The 18,655-nt window shown below is 38.8% G+C and overlaps 1 protein-coding gene across 3 annotated transcripts in view; it reads left to right on the top strand.

Moving 5' to 3' along the window:
• jade2 (jade family PHD finger 2) overlaps positions 1-18,655 on the top strand; it is a 155,614-nt gene that overhangs the window by 90,035 nt on the left and 46,924 nt on the right. For all 3 annotated transcript variants that reach the window (XR_003597285.1, XM_028031502.1, XM_028031503.1), the window contains exons 6-10: positions 6,067-6,278; positions 7,343-7,510; positions 9,610-9,726; positions 14,761-15,171; positions 15,512-15,676. Coding sequence is in view for 2 of the 3 variants with exons in the window: in XM_028031502.1 (XP_027887303.1) it covers positions 6,067-6,278; positions 7,343-7,510; positions 9,610-9,726; positions 14,761-15,171; positions 15,512-15,676 (1,073 nt within the window). In the remaining variant the exon portion in view is untranslated. The remainder of the gene's footprint in view (positions 1-6,066; positions 6,279-7,342; positions 7,511-9,609; positions 9,727-14,760; positions 15,172-15,511; positions 15,677-18,655) is intronic.

An 18,655-nucleotide genomic window follows, 5' to 3' on the forward strand; every position in this document is an offset into this window, starting at 1 on the left:
ACAGAGAGAAGGAGCCGAAACTTCCTGCCATGTTCAGCTCAGGATGTCACAGCAGAGCTAGAAACAAACTTCTGTCTTTTCAGTCGTTATTAATCCGATGTGCTGAAGTTGTTCACTACACAGAAAAAAGAAATGATCACACATAGTTTTCAACTTTTCTTCCTTATTTTTGGAAGAGATCTAATTAAAGGTGCATAAAATTATTCTTCACTGCAAAAACAGAAAATCTTACCAGGTCATTTTTGTCTAGTTTGTAGTGCAAATATCTTAGTACACTCGAAATAAGACAGAACTAACTTTTCAGCAAGTAAGAAGAACTTGTTTCATTTCACTTATAACATGGAAAAAATCCCTGTTATAATTGAATAGGCATGTCGCGATAAATGATAAATCGATTAATTGTACGATAAATTAAAACTATCAACATCATTTTAATTATCTGCATTATCGTCTCTTCCGGCCTTCTTCTCTTCTGTTGATGACTGAATGAAAAAAGGCTCAACTCCGGTGCTCTCCGCTGACCTCTGACCTCATTTCCTTAGTGTAAAGTCCAGCGCACACTACACGATCTTAGAGCTGTCGGCCGATTGTCGGCCCATTTTCAAAACCTGACAGACCACACATTAGCCGACAGAAATCCTAGGTATAACGGTTCCATCGGGTTCGGTCCTGCCGTGTGGTGTCCAACAATGGGCACAAAATAATGGCTACAAGTTTAGTGAACTAATTTTAAAACCAGACATTAATCAATGCTTTACTACAATCTACCTGCAATGCATGTGGCTAGTGTCAGCGTAAAGTCCTGACTGAATGAAAATCATTAGAACCTGTTTATGTCACGTTAACGAAGAACAGCTGAAAAGTTACCGGGTTTATCAACTGCGGTAGCAATTTAGCTCCAACTCCTCCTCTTGTCATTTCTATATTCTTTGCATGTTGAATAAACATTAATGTTGTTTCCACATATCATCTCCAATGTCCGCTGGACTCCGTGTCAGCTGTTTGGGATTCCCCTCCATAATTTCCCCTCAGAAAACACGGAGGAGAATCTGCGCTTTCTGATTGGCTACCTGTCACATTCAACAGGTGGAGTTAAAGCTGCCAGTCGGGGAAAACCTCTGATTTAGATCAGAGCGGCAACGACGATCTACCGTAACACACCACACAATCTTAGAAAGACCAACGTTTTAAGATTGTTATAAGGGGAAAAATAGGAGCAAAAAATCATGTATCAATCAATCAATCAATCATCAATCAAATCAATCAATCAAATTTTATTTGTATAGTACATTTCAGCAGCAAGACATTTCAAAGAGCTTTACATCATAACAAACACAGAAACACAAAGCAATATAGAATCAATCATGAAGTCAAGTTCCATCAATAAATTTGTAATTGATTATGTTTCAAATACAATCCTAACCAGGTGGGTTTTTAGTTGAGATTTAAAAGAAGTCAGTGTTTCAGCTGTTTTACAGTTTTCTGGAAGTTTGTTCCAAATTTGTGGTGCATAGAAGCTGAATGCTGCTTCTCCTCGTTTGGTTCTGGTTCTGGGGATGCAGAGCAGAACCAGAACCAGAACCTGAGAGGTCTGGAAGGTTGATACAACAACAGCAGATCTTTAATGTATTGTGGTGCTAAGCCGTTCAGTGATTTATAAACTAACAACAGTATTTTAAAGTCTGTTCTTTGAGCTACAGGGAGCCAGTGGAGGGTCTTTAAAACTGGTGTTATGTGCTCTATCTTCCTGGTTTTAGTCAGAACGCGAGCGTAGTGTGAACTATTGCATCAGGTAGTCGATGTGCCCATTTTCTCTATTTAAATCTAATTATTACTGAAGGGCAACATAATATACAGACTTCATAATCTGCACTCTTTTGGTTGAATGCAGTATTTATTTCCACTTTGGCTTTATGTTGTTTAGTTTTTATCAAGTACATTTTTTGTTAATGGAGACTGAGAATCCATTTTGTTTTTGGTTGTTTTGTTTATTTTGTTTATCAGCTCCAGTGTTAAATATTCTTTTGAAAATAAAGTGTATCTATCTTTGGCAGGAAATCACATCATTATTACGTCATTTCCATTAAATCAGTGTAAAAAGGTCTTCAAACAATATTATCGTTTATCGCAATAATTTTTTGAGACAATTAATCGCTCAGCAAAATTTGCTATCATGACAGGCCTATAATTGAAATAATCTGCTAGAACTTTTTCATCAAAATTAAGTAATTTGTGACTTTACAAAAAGCTTCTCTATCTTTCTGAAAAGTCACTTATGAGTTAGTTTGTGTTCCAAGATATACAAATTACATAAAAAGACCAAAAAAAAGATTTTATGTTTTTAAAGTCATGATATAAAAAGAAATCAACAAAGTGTTACTGAAGGAAAAGTCAACAGCAAGTCGGAAACATTTTGGCTAAAAATGATAAACAATCAACTCATGTTTTTTATACAGATAATTTTTACATTTTATTGAATAGTTTCTTCTAATTTGATCAAAATGACACTAAACATTGATCTTTCCTTATCAAAAAGTTGGAAAACATGATTTTTTTAACCCTTTTTACATAATTTTCCTTCCTTGCTGATATCAACATGTTGTGATTGTCAGAGTAGAAGCAGATTTACTTCCACAGGTGGAGCATTGCAACTTCCACTATAATGATATATTTTAATTTATGCTTTAACAGTATTTACACTTGTAAAAATAGTTGAAAAGTTAAAAAAATATTAAGTCATCTATTTTATCACCTGTCCTATTTACTGCTTTCCAGCCAGCTGCATATGTTTGAATTATTTAAATATCTTTTTGTGTATGTTTTTCATATGTTAAAGTTTGTGCATTAAAGACAGAAATTATCTTTACACTTTTTAACCTAAAAATTTCAGGTTAACTTGAACATTTTGTGCATTTATGTGACAAAAACAGGAAACTTTACTTTAATGCTAACTATGCTCATGCAAACCCGATAGGGGTGAGTAAAGAAATTAATGAACGTTTCAAACACTGGATATGTAACAAGATGCCGAAGAAAGAGGAAATATAATTATTTTTCTTGCAGGGTGGTGAAATGTTGATGTAAATAATAGATGGAGGCTCAGGATGCTCTGCTCCTCTTTAAAAATAAAAATCCTCCCAGCTGAGCGTTGGATCCTTCAGAAGATTCAATAAAAATCCAGACTCTCTGCTTGGTGGACTGATGAGCTGTAATGATTGGTGGTCTGGTTTGCTCCCTGTATTTATTTAGCTGCAGCACTTTTAATCTCATAAGGTTTCTAAAATGATCTTCTCCATAGAAACATCCTTTAACGTTTTTCCTTCCTCAGTCAGCGATGAGAATATTCCATGTATCTCCTGTCCTGGAAGTCAGGCTGTTTGCTTTGCTCATATCTCCGATCCTTTTTATGTTTTTAGTTGAGAGCTCTCATTTGCCAGTTAGATCAGTTTTCATCAAGTATTAAGCAGCCTTGGAGCAAGGCAGCACTTTCAGATGCAAATTGAGCAGAAATACAACCGACAACATGAGCTGAGCTCTGGGCAACAGAGGTTTCTTCTTTTATTATATTTGTCTGAAAACATGCAGCGTTTCTATACTTAACTCAGGGTTAAGTATAAACACACCTGATAATTTCCTTCTCACTTCATGCAGTGACGTAAATCTGTTTCCTATTGAAGCAGCCAAAAGAACTAAATCTGAACATTGTCTCAATGCGCTGGAGTTTCATATGAGGCGTTAGTGTAAAAACACTGGAAGAAAAACTGAAGCGTCGACGGCGTAACTCTACGGGTCGTTTTAATTCATCCAACGGCAGAAAAGTTCTACAAACTTCTGCTCTGCTGGAAAAAGAAATAAACAGATAATACTGATAAATCTTATCTTTGCTTTTTTCCCTTACAAAGTTTTGCTATTTAAATTGCAACGGTGACATGACTGTTTATATAAAATTCAGCTTTAAGTTTTTATTTATCAAGAGGATAAAAGCTATTTAATACCCCAAAAAAATAAAGCTGGAATTTGCCCAAAAGTCCAGTCCGGTTGGTGAGGTGTGAACCCCAATCGACCTCTGACCTCTGACCTCTGGTCCGCCAAACCTCGGTCTGGTTCGGTTTGAATGTGAACGCCAAGTGGAGCAAAGCCCGCTCCAAAAGCAGGAATTGGACTACAGCGCAGGGCATTCTGGGTAAATCCAACCAAAGCTAACATGCTAGCCTAGCGCTAGCAGCAGAAATGGCTCCTGGTCTTCAGCCAAAGACTAAAGAGAAATCCTCCAACACTAAAATCTGACGCCTCCATCTTGTTTCCATCTGGTGAAGAAGGAAGTTGCTCTCAGTGTCTTCAGAGGTTTCGGTGTCGTTTCCTTCAGTGGTTCTTGGTGCAGCGCCCCCACAGGCCAGGAGGGGAACAGGTTGGTTTGGGTCAGAACCACAGCAGCTGGAGGTGGAGCAGATGATGGAGTTCTGGTTCTAACAGAACCGGGTCGACTGGACTGAAGAAGGAAAACAGCATCAAAATGTTTTAGTTTAATAAATAAATCAGAAACAAAGTCGCTGATAATCACTGAATTTTTTTATAGATGCTATCTGTATTTAGTAACCAAAGTGATGTACAGTATGGAATTAACTCAATGAACATAACATAATTCAAAACTATAAAGAAAAGACAAAAACAATCAGTAATGCAGCATCAGTGACTCACTGATTTAAAAATGAAACCATTCCTGATCGTGGGCGGAGCTGCTAGCGCCACACGCTGGTGGAAACCACATATCAGTGAAAACTTACCAGACTGGGTTGATATTGTAATTTTGTCTTTTAGCAGTTAAAAATCCCACTGTTGCTTATTGAACCAGTTTCAGTTCTGGTTCGCTGTCCGTCCTCAAATAGAAGAGAATTACAGGAATCCTAATGAGAAGCTATAAAGTCCTGATTCACTGTTCTAGGAAGGAAAGGCCTTTACCTCCGACAGACATCTGAGATGAAAACAAGATTCTAGCACCTCATTAACATAGCTGTTGAAACGAAGAGCAGCATCTGTTTTTAGCCGTAGATTAGTGGGACAACCTTTCAGACGAGGGTCAGAGCAGCAAAACCAACATCTTTGGCCCTGGAGAAATTTATTTAATCCGTCTATGACTGAACATCCTAGACCTGATGTTTCAACCCTTTTATTTTCATTACAGCTGCTGGATGTTTGGGGAATGGAAATGAAAACTGAGTGAGGCGAGTCGAGTGTAGATGTATCATCAAAAAATGAAAAATGGATATAGTTACTGTTATTTTATTGATATCAAGGAAGAACAAATCCGACTCCAGAGAAACACCTTTAGTTAATATCCTCTAAATATTCTTAGAAAAGCCAGAAATCACACTTTTTAATCCCCCCAAAAAACTGTTTGCTTGAAATCCTTGAAATCCTTGAATTTGATAATAAAGTCCAACCCAATGGATTGGCCAGAAAACTTAGTGGAAAAATGTTGTTTGTATTTAATGTTTAATTTGAGCAGGAAGGTCATTTACATCGTTTTAATGTAATGAATATTTACCAAACCAGCTGACCAAACGTGCTAGCGTTCCACTGGGGTTGCTAGGTAACGGGGCTGGGCTCGCTGGGGTTCAATGACTTACTGCAATCAAGGCTGTCTTCTATTTCATATGTTAAATCAAGTTATTGAAATTATATTTTTTTTGTTAATGTTTTATTTGCAGACAGTTGGATGTAGAGAAACATTTCAAAACATAAAATATATTATTTTATATATAATTATATTTTAGATGACCATGTCCCTCCTGTAGTAGAATATAAAATAACATCACAAAGCACTATTTTATAATTAATAATAAATGATATGATATTAAAAACTGTCTTCTGTTTTTATCTCCAACGTTTGAAACTTACCTTAATAAAATGCCTGAAAGTCCTTGAATCACTGTGGGAAAGTGATCGAATCCTATTAAAAACATATTAAGATATTTTTTAAAAACATGAATAAAAACAGAATTAGCTTTATTTTTCAACAGATCATGTCCTGCAGCGTTTTAATGGTTCCTTGGTTTTGGCCCCCAGCCTTGCCGGAGCTGGGCGAGCTGACGATGGAGTGCGTTCTGGTGGAGCTGGAGCGCGTCTGCGAGGAAAAGATGCAGCAGGCCATCGAGACGGAGGAAGGCCTGGGCATCGAGTACGACGAGGACGTGGTGTGTGACGTGTGCCGCTCGCCGGAGGGAGAAGACGGAAACGAGATGGTCTTCTGTGACAAGTGCAATGTCTGCGTCCATCAGGTTAGACTTCACCGAAACCTCCTTAAGTTTGGCTGATTGAACAGGTCAGCATCAGTAACATGTTCATCGTTCTTCGATATTGAGACCATGGATGTATATTACTAGTTCGAACATCACCTGTTAGCTGCTGCAGCTAGCGCCGCTCCTTCAGCCATTACTACGCATCGATTTATCTCAACAAATCAATAAAGTCGAAGCGCCATTATTTCTTAACCTGTTTCGATAAAATATGGTCTAAATTAGAGCTTAGCAAATTGCTGATGTTTTGAGATGTGACATACAGTATGTATCCTCTCTTAATAGGGAAAAAGCTGCTCGCTAACGATGACGAGCATTGGTTTTTAGCTTTTAAGTTGTCAAAACAAGATTCTAAATCTTACATTTATGCCTGAAACATGAAGAAAACAGGAACGCAGTGCTTTGCTACTAATTGTCAACACTACAACCACGAGAACAAGGTCAGGAAAAAGTTTTAATTAAAAAAATGGCAAGGAAGAGGGAAGTAGCTCAGTTAAGCTAGCTTGACTATGAGATCCTTAACATGTAGATGTGCTGTGGAATTCTGTGTGTTTCGGTTCAGTTAAAAATTTTAAAAAGGCGACTAAAACACCAACTCTGACAGATCAGAGTGGAAAGAAACAATTTAAATGTAATGCTTAAATTAGCAACAGTATAGCAACAGTAGCTAATCTACTTCAGCGATCACTTATTAATAATCACAAAATAAACATCAAGCCTGAAAACATAAAACTGTGACAGACTGAATGTTCTGCTCTGTGTGGGGGAAATGTTTAAATCCTGATACGTTGCGTAGCCGACAGAGAGAGAGAGAGAGAGAAGAATGCAAGAATATGGTTTAGAGTTGATTTAACGTTTTTTCTGCGTCCTTTCTGCCTTTGCTGCTCTGCACTAACTTAACAGCTTCATCTTCGGGTCTCATTTAGTTAACGGTTCTGCTGCAGCAAAGCTGCTGTGGATGGAAAGGAAAGAATCGTCGTTTTTCCTTCCAGCCTCGCAGCAGGTCCACAGGTTATGACACGTTAACGTCTCGCTCTCTCTGCCAGGCGTGTTACGGCATCCTGAAGGTGCCTCAGGGTAACTGGCTGTGTCGGACCTGCGCTCTGGGGGTCCAGCCCAAATGTCTGCTCTGCCCCAAGAGAGGCGGCGCCCTGAAGCCGACGCGCAGTGGAACCAAGTGGGTCCACGTCAGCTGTGCCTTATGGATCCCTGAGGTGAGCCCACAGTTTTCACTTCCTGCAGCCTGCAGGCAAAGTCACATCAGATTGACGCTTTACTGCAGATTCTTGGTCAGATTTATGTCTGGACTTTGACTAGGCCACTCTAGCACATCTGTTAGAACTATATTTTCCTTTGTGTTGCTGGTCACAGTGTGATGTTTTTGTTTTTATAGTATCATTTTCCTTCCTCTTTATAATTATAAATTGCTTATAATAAAATGCTATAATAGTTTGTTTTTTTTTCTCTCTCTCTTTCTACCAAAAACTGGACGGTTAAAGTTTTCAGTCTGCGGTTTTGGTCTCATCTAAACCTTTTTTTGAAGGATAGTTTTGTTTACAGAGTCTTCATAATTCTTTTTGTTTATTGTTTCTGTTGTTTTATTTATTTTGGATATTTAAAATGTCTTCCAGTTCAAGTCTTCTTCAGAATTTAAAGTTTATTGATTTTTATCAAGAATGTGTTCTTGCATTATTATATTAGTGGAAAACTGAATTAATATGAGTTACAGCAGCATTTATTATCTCCTGGGATCAATAAAGTATTTTTAAATTTGATTTGAAATCGTCTCAAACCAACAATTTTATCAAACTGTTTTCTGTACTGAAGATTTATAACCAGCAGAAAAAGAGTTTTAAACATTTTTCTCCTTTTCACCATAAAGGATAAAAACATGTGATATGTGTGTTAATATGTTCAGGTTTAATGTGATCAATTAAAATCCTTTTCAGTGCTGCATTTAGCCAGATGTTACATTTTTGAGCAGATTTTGTTCATTTTGTTTTCAAACAAAAACATTTAACATGTAAAATAATTTAAAGCACATAGAAAATGATCTGAATGTGTTTCAGCCGATCCGTTCTGTCCTTCACACCTTCAGAAGCTTAAATCAAGTTTAATAACTGATAATACATTTAAAGGATTATCATAAAGCCACAGATTGTTTCTTTTCACCTGAATTGTTTTTTTAAACAGATAAACTTTTTTCCATGAATGGATTTTCACATTTGATCATTTTTCACCTGCCAGCTTTTTTGGTAATTGGATCAAAATCAGGATGTTTAAAGTCTGCACACAAAATGATCTAATCAGAAAACCGCATCGAACATGAGCTGGAAATCCGTTTTACCCAAAACACTGAAAATATTCGCTCTGGCAGCAAAACGCTTCCAGAAGGACGAGTGGATGGAGGGAAGGATGGAGGGAAGGATGGAGCGACCTGCGGGAAGAGAGAGAGAGAGAGAGCTGCTTCAGAAACCAGAGGAAGAGGAAGAGGAGTTTCTTTGGAGGGGAAGGAAGTGAGGAAGAGGAGAAGAAACGGCTCTTTGATGATAAGTGCTGCTGGAACGAGTCGTTCTTCCTCTGGTGGAGATCCGGATCCGAAGCTGCTCTGATCGAAGCGACACAGAAAATAAGATTCAAACAGAGGAAAGAGCAGCAACAATTAAACACATTTTACTCAAACTGTCACAATAAACAAGGAGTCACTATAACCAGTTTTCTATTTTCTTACCAAAACTGCTCTTCAGTCTGCCAGTTTAGAGACTTTATAATTCATTTTATTTGTTGTTTTGTTTATTTTGGATATTTAAAATGTTTTCCAGTGTTAAATGTTTATTAGAATTTAAAGTTTATTGATCTCTAAGAATCTTATTATGTCATTATTACCATCATATTACTGGAAAATGGTCTCCAAACTCCAATATTATCGTTTATCGCGGTAACTGCTGGGACAATTTATCGTCCAGAAAACTTTGTTATCGTGATGGGTCAAACTCAAAGGCTCTTCAAACAGCTTAGCATCAGCCTATGGCCTATACAAAACATCTATATTACATATTTGGCACAAAATTCTTATCAGATTTCATTCTGGTCAGTTCTGCCCATTTAGGGTCTCTGTCACTTTAAATCCAACAATCTGCTGCTGGCCACGCCCCCAACTCAACGTTTACTGCGCTGCAAACAGATGCGCTATTATACAACTGTACATCTTTGAAAAGCATTAGTGGAGGCTCCTGCACAACCTGAACCTGTGTGTGTTTACCTTTGATTCCTGAATTGAATAATTGAATGAACTTTTGCTGTTTTTCTGCAGGTGAGCATCGGCTGCCCAGAGAAGATGGAGCCCATCACCAAGGTGTCCCACATCCCCGCCAGCCGCTGGGCTCTGTCCTGCAGCCTGTGTCGAGAACACACAGGAACCTGCATCCAGGTACGGGGCCCTGAGAACTGCTGCTTTTCTGTCCAGGGCGGCTCCATGGGGGGCCCAGGGGGGCAGAGGCCCCCCTGTTAAAGTTCCTCTATATGTTTATGGAAATAAATGTCAGATGATTAGAAAGTTTGAGGTTCTATTAGAGAAATATCAACAACGCCTGGAGGGATAAACAACATATTTGATATTTATAGTATTTCTAGAATAACTGAAGGTAACCGTTATCTTCGTTTCCTATTTTTAATAACGTTAGAAACATTTTTCCATGCTGTCTTATCTGTGTGAAGAGTTTTGAGGAAAGTTTTTAATGTAACACAATTTGAAATGAGGCTATAAACTAACTGGAAAAACCTGAAGCCCTGTGATTTTGGTGATGACATTTGAACCAATATTACAGTTTTGATGACGGTCTGGTTTTCTTTATAACTTTATAATTTGTGTTTTTATTAAGTAAAGCACTTTGAACCGCCTTCCTGCTGAAATGTGTTACATAACCGACCAGGGAAAGTAGAAATTTATTAATAATATTGAGGAATTATTGACTTCTGGCTGAAAAGTCACTTTTATCTTATTTCTAGTGTATTAAGACATTTGCACTAGAAAATAGAGAAAAATACTTGGTAACATTTTGTTAGATCACAAATTTCTAATTGAACATAATTCAATCAATTCAAATGGTTTTTATATTGCATCCCTTAAACAAACCCAGTTAGCTTGTGTTAACCTGCCTGCCATCCAGGTGAGCCCCTCGCTGTGTGTGTGTGGTTTTCACACACACACACACACACACAGCGAGGCTGTTTGTGCAGCCGTGGGAGTGTTTGCTTTGACCGTATTGATGCTGTAGATTAACTGTGAGTCTTTGAGCCAGATCTGCCCACAGGGAGAGAATCTCACTCTCATGTTTCCGTAGCTGGAGGCGGGTGAACACACACACACACACACACACACACACACACACACACACACACACTGTAAAGATGCTGATGCTACATGGCAGCGCGATGAAGTGGAGAGGATTTTCCTCGTTAAAAGTTTCAGAATTGATTATTTTTCTTTCTCTGAATAATCCGCCATTAAAAATACAAAATGTTTTGTTCCTTATGTTTCATCTTCAACTGTATAAAATGGTTCTAAAAACACAGAACATTTTGCCATCAACATGGATCAAAATGTTGGTCAGTTTTTCATTTGTTTTGCTTCAGAAGCTCCACACAGCTGGTCAGTGTTTCGGCTGCTTCCAGTTTTCTGTTAGTTTGTTCCAGATGAACTGCAGCAGCCCAAGCAGGCGGTAAACGTGATTTTATAACCGATTTATAAATGTTTTACTCCTTTATTCTCTTTTAAATAAGTTTGATTTATTTGTCCCAGTTTATTACAGCAGTTTTTCATTCTATCCTAATTCATTGTTAGCACAATTTCCCAATAAAATATTAATAAAATTTCATGTTTCATTGGTCTTTGACTGGGAGATATTTTAAATATCCAAAAAAAAAACATAACAGACAATAAATATTGTATGATGCCTCTGTAAACAAAACTGCACTTAAAAAAATATTAATCATCAGAATGGAAATTAGTGAGCTGATTTTAATTTATCATTTGATTAATTGGTTCTGATGACAAAATAAATATATGCCATTAATTTACCTTTTGTTTAGATTTTGAAACTCTAGAAATTGAAGTATAACTTTTAAAATAACAAAGTTTGTGTTAATCCATTAAATGTTACAAATATTTCAGAGTATTTGTCCTCAGTCTGACTCTTTGTTTCTGTTTAACTCTTTTCTTCATCAGTTTTAACTTCGTTTGCCTAATTACTGCCAGTGAACCATATAAATAATATGCATTTAACAACTTCACTTTAGTGATTATAAAATCCTTCAAGAGGCTTTTAATCAGTTTGACCACAACATGAAAAGCTCAGCCTGGAAAACCTGCGGCGTAAATCTAAACGTCGTCCCTAATTAATGAGCTTTTCTATAAACTCAGGACATTTTTACTTCATGCTTGGATTGAGTTTAGAGACTTTTAGACATTTTGATTTTAAATATCTGGGATTTGAAGGATGAGAGGCTGAAATCAAACTTTGATATCTGGTTTGGACCAAAACTTAGTTTGAGCTGAAGATTGAAACCCAAAGCAGGAACATTTCATTTCATTATTATATTCTTTCTTTCCTATATAAACTGATATGAAGAGATTTAAATAGCAGTAACAGGCAAAACCCGGGAGGGTGAAAACTTTAAGCTACACACTCATTTTTCCTTTCATAAAATCTGAAAAAACTGTGTCAAAACTGCAGGTTTTACACAACTGGTACTCAAACACTACAACAAACATTAATTAATCTCACCCAACACTATGCAAACCCTCCGTCTGCGCCGATGAAGACTGATTCACCTTGGAGTTAAAAGTGAAACTGACTGCATGACCTTTATTCCAGTTGATTTACAGAAATATTTAGAGATGAAACTTATTGGAAAGAAATGGTTGAATAAGGAGAAGATATGAGCTCTGAAGTAACGAACCTGATTCTGGCAGTGCTGCCTCCGAAAACCTATGAAAAATGTCTGTGGCGAAAGATAGAAATGAACCTGCAGACTGAAGAATACAATCTGCTTCTGTCTGTTGAATATGCAGCCAAAAAACAGATAAACATTTTAAAACTGGGCCCAGGTTAAAGCCAAAGCATTTTTTACAGTGCCGTGGCTCACACCCAGCAGCCGACTGAGTTCAACCGTTTGAGTTCAGTAAATAAGTGTGAGCAGCCGCAGCGGGCTCCTTCTGACGCTTTATTGGAAACAAGTGGAGTTTTACAGTGAACCGATGCATCTGCTGTGTTTTAAAAACGAACGGCTGCATCATCAGGAACACGATTCAGTGAAATGATGACTTTGTTGTAAAGATGTTCATAAGATCAGACCTGGAGTCCAGTTTCAGTCGGAGAGAAAAATAAAGGAATAAAAATCAACATGTTTGGATTTTTTGTAATTATTAAAGCAAAATAATTTATGTTAAATTTACTCTAATTTATTAAAATCACATACATTCAATGTTTAAATGGAGGATGTGATATAGAGGATGTGAACTCTTCTTGTCTGGTGACTGCAGAGTGAAAACATGTAGCAACACGTTAGCTACATGCCCAGCTTAGCTAGTAGATAATAGCGTCATTAGTTAAGCTAATGGTTCTAGTTCGACAGGAAGTACTACAGTAAATATCACTGACATTTATCTCAGTACTACACAGAGGCAGGTAAAGTACTTAAGTAGTTGTACTTGTGTTGTTTATGGGAACGAGGCGAGAGCTAGCTCTAAGCTTGTGGCGTGTTTGGTGTTGCCATAGCAACTGCCTACCAAGATGGCTGCCAGTGAGTGTGAAGTGTGACGTCACATGAGAACAAACAGTGGAGAGAAATAGTGAAAACAACAATCCCAACAGTTTTAGGGTTTTTTAAGGATCAATGGTAATGGTGATAAATTTCTTGTCACGATAAAAGATCGGCGATACGATAATCGCTCACCCCTACAAGACCGTTTACTTCCAGACAGGTAGAATAAGGATTACTGCTTGGTAAATTAAACTCCTGTGAAGATTTGAATCAGAGGGAAGATGAGACGGAGGTTGTATGTCTGGAGTTGTTTTCCAGATGGCTGAGCGTTTTGGACCAGGCAGGTTTTTGTCGCTAGCGCTCGTACACAAACGCAGCGCACAGCCCTCCTGCTGAATGTTGAACTCCTCTGACAAGTACAAGCAGCAAACCTGCTCGCACATTCAGAACGGCTCAGGAACACGGCGCCGACAGCGCTCGGGGCTCACACCGGCGGGATCGCCCCGTGCCTGAGGAGACGCAGTGGGAGGCCGCCGCTCTGGATGACCTGCAATGAATCGTGCTGAGAAACACTCAAACTATCACAACTTACCAAAATGCCAGCGGAGGTTGGCGAGGGATCCGTGTTTGTTGTGACCTGGTTTCTGTTTTGCTGCACTTCTATTGCTACATCAGAGACAGAGCAAATGGGCAGAAAACACTTTGGAGTCAAACTGGGCTTAAAAATAATGTCAGATTTTTTATTTTCATATCAGAGTTTTTGTTTTTTCTTTTTCTTTTCTAAAAATTTGATTAGAAATGACTTGTTTCAATCATCCCTTCGGAGTTGTACAACGGAGAATCACAGCCATGATATAAGAATGTTTGTTTAATCAATGTTGTTGTTAAAACATCAGCAGAACTAGATAACAAGACCAAAACAAGTTTAATTAAATAGCGAGGGAGAGGGAAGTAGGTCAGCTATGCTAACTTGACTATGACCATCTTCACATGTAGATGTGCTGCAGGATTCATTGTGTTTTGGTTCAATTAAGAAATAAAAAAGGTGACATAAACACCAACTTTGACAGATCATCAGTAGATCAGGTGATTAAATTAGCTAATGTATCACTGCTGTGCTAGCTTAGCTAACAGCAGCACTAGCTAATGTACCACCGCTGTGCTAGCTTAGCTAACAGCAGCACTAGCTAATCTACCACAGTGATCACTTATCAATAACTGCAAAATAAACATCAAGCCTGAAAATATAAAACTGTAACCGACTGAATGTTCTGTTTTTTATGTGGGAATGTTTGAGTGTTTTTTGGTGACATGTAAATGGTTATCTACATAAGATGGTCATATAGAAACATTAGTTTCATATAGAAACATGAGTTTCTATATGACTCTGTCGCTCACTGACACAGAGAGCGATAAAAAAACTAGTTTGGAGTTCAACAGTTTTTCTGCGTTATTCGCTCTGCTCTAAACCAACAGCTTCATCTCCAGGTTTCATTTAGTTAACGGTTCTACTGCAGCAGGATGGGAAGGAGAAGAATCGTCTTTTTGCAGTGAAACTTCCTGTTTTAAACAATAAAATGCAGCAGGTCTACAGAAACAAGGAGCGAATTGGTGGAAAAAAATCCAACAGTTAAATCTTGAAAACCAAAATTAGCAGTAATTGGAAGTGGGCAGTGAAAATGTTCTTGTCGCCCTGCAGTGCTCCACGCCCTCCTGCATCGTGGCCTTCCATGTGACGTGCGCCTTCGACCACGGCCTGGAGATGAAGACCATCCTGGCCGAAAACGACGAGGTTCGCTTCAAGTCCTTCTGCCGGGATCACAGCTCCGCCGCCAACAACGCCAACGGGAACCACGCCGTCTCTTCCGCCGCCAACGGCGTCAACGGAGCGGCCAGGTCCGAGCAGCGCCACGAGCCCGACGGCTCCGGCGACCCGGAGCAGAGCCGGGCGTCCCACCCGGTGTCGGCGTCGGAGCGGGCCGAGCGGGACCAGCTGGAGAGGGAGAAGGTGAGCCAGAGGAAGCAGAAGCTCCAGGAGCTGGAGGACGAGTTTTACAAACTGGTGGAGCCGAGCGACATCGCCGAACACCTGGGGCTGCCGCTGCTGCAGGTACGCCTCGCTGCTCACCCCACATTACAAAAACAAAAAAACAAGGACATTTCTGAGCTCTAAAAGCTGAACATTTTCAAGAAAAAGTCCCAAAAAAAACTTTGGTAACCTTTTTTACTTTTAAAAATTTGGAAAAAGTGGAAAAATTTTGATTTTAGAAACTGAGAAATTTTCATGTATTTTCTACATAATTTCTGAGCTTAATCTCAAAGTTTCTGTCTGTTGTTGGAAACCTTCTCCTTTCTTTTCTTTAGTTAACGACTCCAGTCTGCTGCCATGATTTAGTATTTTGCATCCAAACGCACCAAAAGAAATAAAGCCTGGCGTATTTATTTTGCAGGTGGATTTCTTATATCAGTTCTGGAAGCTAAAGCGGAAGGCCAACTTCAATCAGCCTCTGGTGGCGCTAAAGAGAGACGAGGTGGACAACCTGGCCCAGCAGGAGCAGGACGTCCTCTACAGGAGACTCAAACTCTTCACACACCTCCGCCAGGACCTGGAGAGGGTGAGTGGCAACGTGTCTGTCTGGGGAAACACTGGAGGAAACGCTGCAGCTGCGTTTTATTCTGAAAGGTTAACCTCCTGTTCGCCTGGTTCCTGGTTCCATCATGTTGAGTTTGTGGTGGGAAGAAAAGCTTCCAGTTAAACTGGCAGAGGCAGTGGGAGCTTTTTTTGTTTTTGTTGGAAACCAGGAGATGGCGAGACGAAATGCACTGCTGTTTCAGTTTGAACAAGCTGTCTGTGATAAATGACACAGTAAACCTTGAAGTAACACGGAAAACGAGGCATTTTTATGGGTTTGGTGGTTGGAAAACCTCAGACTCTTGGTGTGATTGTTTAAAATGGAGGTGAAGGAAGAGTGTTGAGTAAATGGTGTTTAGTGAAGTAAAAATATGAGGTTTGGTCCCTGAGGTTCTTCTACCTGTCAGGGACTGGATGCATAAAAAGTCTGCAAAACATTGGAAAACATTAAATTAATCATGAAATAATTGTTAACTAATATAGCAATAGATTAATCACTAATTGGGGTATTCGCTAAAAAAATAAAAAACATCTTGAAAGGAATAATTAAGCTGAAGCCGTATAAAAAAATTCAACATTTTGCATTTCAGATCAAATGTCTGTAAATCTGTTCTAATATTGTATAAAAAGCCCTTAGTAGTTAAATGAAAAATATATAAAATGTGGCAATTTCTAATCCAGTTAATCGTCAGAACAATCGATTAATTGATCACTGAAATGTTGTCCCATTGTCTAAAAGTTTCTAACTATGAATCAGTTTTTCTGTCAAACCTTTTATTTTAATCACCAGATATTTATCTGGATGATTCTCAGGCATTAGCCCTCAGCAGGCTAATGCTAACAAAAAGCTAATACTGATGCATGTAAAGGTCTGCGCTCACAAAGTGAAACAATAAAAACCCAGAAACCAGGTTCAATCTGGCGCCCGCTGCTCCTCGTCGCCCCGTTTCTCAGGTAAACCTGCTTTGATAAGCAGCTTTAATTTAACTCAGTTTCATTAAGGAAATCTAAAATGCTTTTTATCTCCTTCCGAGCTGCGAACCAACCCGTTTTCTCTCATCAGGCTGCAGACTAAACATTCTGGTTTCTGTTTAGTATTTTTTCCTCACGTCTCTGTTTTCAGGCAGCCCATTTGGCCCGATCAGAACCGGTTCGGTTTAACTCGGCTGATTCAATTTGGCTCGCAGTGGGGCGACCATCTGGCAATTAGGCGGCAGCGTTTCAACCAGATGACTTCAAGTTCTGCAGCAAGCTGAAAAATAATCGATTTCTGTTTTCATCTCCTCTCTGCTGGGAAGAAACGCTGAAGGAAAAAATAAATGAAACCTCCAGAAAACAGATCAGGTTTTTTCAGGTGCTGGAAATCCTTGAAGATGTTTGAACTTCAAGGTTTGGAAAGTCTTTGATTTCTGTATAAAGTCCTTGAAAGTCCTGAATATTCAAACTGCATTTTGTACCCTAAAGAAAAAGATTTAAAACTTCAGGTATCTCACTAATGAGATTTTAAGACAAATGGAAAAACTTTACGTTGTAGCAGAAAGACGTTCCATATTCAAGATGCCGAATGTAAAATGATAAAGTTTTGCGAGGGAATGCAAAAGGCCAAAATAAAATGTTCTATTTTAGCTCATCTTTTCCCTGCTGTAGAAAGTATAATAACATCACAAGACATTAATAAATGATATAATAGTGAACTGAAACTGAACTTCTTTAGTTCGTTTGTATTTTTTCTCCAAACTGCTGGAAAAGTTTGAAATTTACCTTAAAAACTCCAGAATTTTACTGCCTGAATAGGAAACTTTTGTTTTTGGCGAACAGCTTCTGGGGTTTTATCTGGGCTTTGGATGATACAGTCCGGCCCGCGGAGCCGTTTGGTATTGATTTGGTACCGTTTGGTCAGACCTGACCAACCTCCTGAGCAGTCAGCGTCTCTGTCCTCTCCAGAAGGCCTCTCCCTCTGGACCGGCCGCTGTGGATATGTGAGCGGTGAGGTGAACCCAACCACATCCCGTCTCTGACGTCACCTCGGCTTCTCCCATCAATACCCGGAAAACTGCTGAACTAATGCACTTTAAGTGCCACAAAAGCAGCTCTCTGATTGGCTGCTAATGCTACGCTAAAGCTAACAGCAAACCGCAAATATGCAGCACTGGTTAGTAACTAGTTACATTTACTAGAGCAATTTTATGTAAAAAAAAATATACTTTTAAGAGTATTTTATTTATTGAGTAAAATTTCAATCAAAACTTCACCAGACAAAAATTTATAAGTTCTGCTTTCAAAATGAAAAATTAGAAAATAGTTTTTTTTGTCCAATTTTTTTTATTTCATAATTTTGTGACTTATATGAATTATTTCTGCGTCGCTTTCTTCTCTCGCAGTCTGAGAGAAAACTGCATCGATTCTCGGTGCTGCTGGCAGAATCGATCTGGACTCGGCTGCATTTTGTCCAAACGAGTTGACAGCTCACCGCTGGACGAACTTCCTTACACTCCATCCGTCTTCTTCAGGCCTTTGACTCTGTTTCTCTCACTGGGGCCGTTGAAAAAACTAAAAGAACTCAGGAATTTTAATACTAACCTCTAATCTCAGAAATGTTGTTTCAAACTTTTGACTTTTCAAACTCAGAAATTTTCTTAAAAGAAACTTACAAATTTTAGGATTTAGAATTTAGAATTATTGAGATTTTTGGCCAAATTGTTCTCCTTCCTTCTGTGTACAGCGACCCACCGTCGTTCTGGTGGTTCCAGGCTTTATTCTGGGCAGTTATTTAGAAATGTGGCAGCGGTTTTTTTTACGTCTTCTGCTGTTGTGTTTGTGTGGGAAGAAAATATTCCAGTCGTCTCAGGGTTTTCTGTCAAATTGAAAAATCTTCTCCATGCCACCATTTGGCATCCCGGGACGCCGACCCGATCAGAACCCGCCGGCTGAACCGTCCGTCCTGCCGTTGTGAATAAATGCG

The sequence above is a fragment of the Xiphophorus couchianus genome, chromosome 11 (genome assembly GCF_001444195.1).
Source record: "Xiphophorus couchianus chromosome 11, X_couchianus-1.0, whole genome shotgun sequence".
In the NCBI taxonomy this organism is placed as follows: domain Eukaryota; kingdom Metazoa; phylum Chordata; class Actinopteri; order Cyprinodontiformes; family Poeciliidae; genus Xiphophorus; species Xiphophorus couchianus.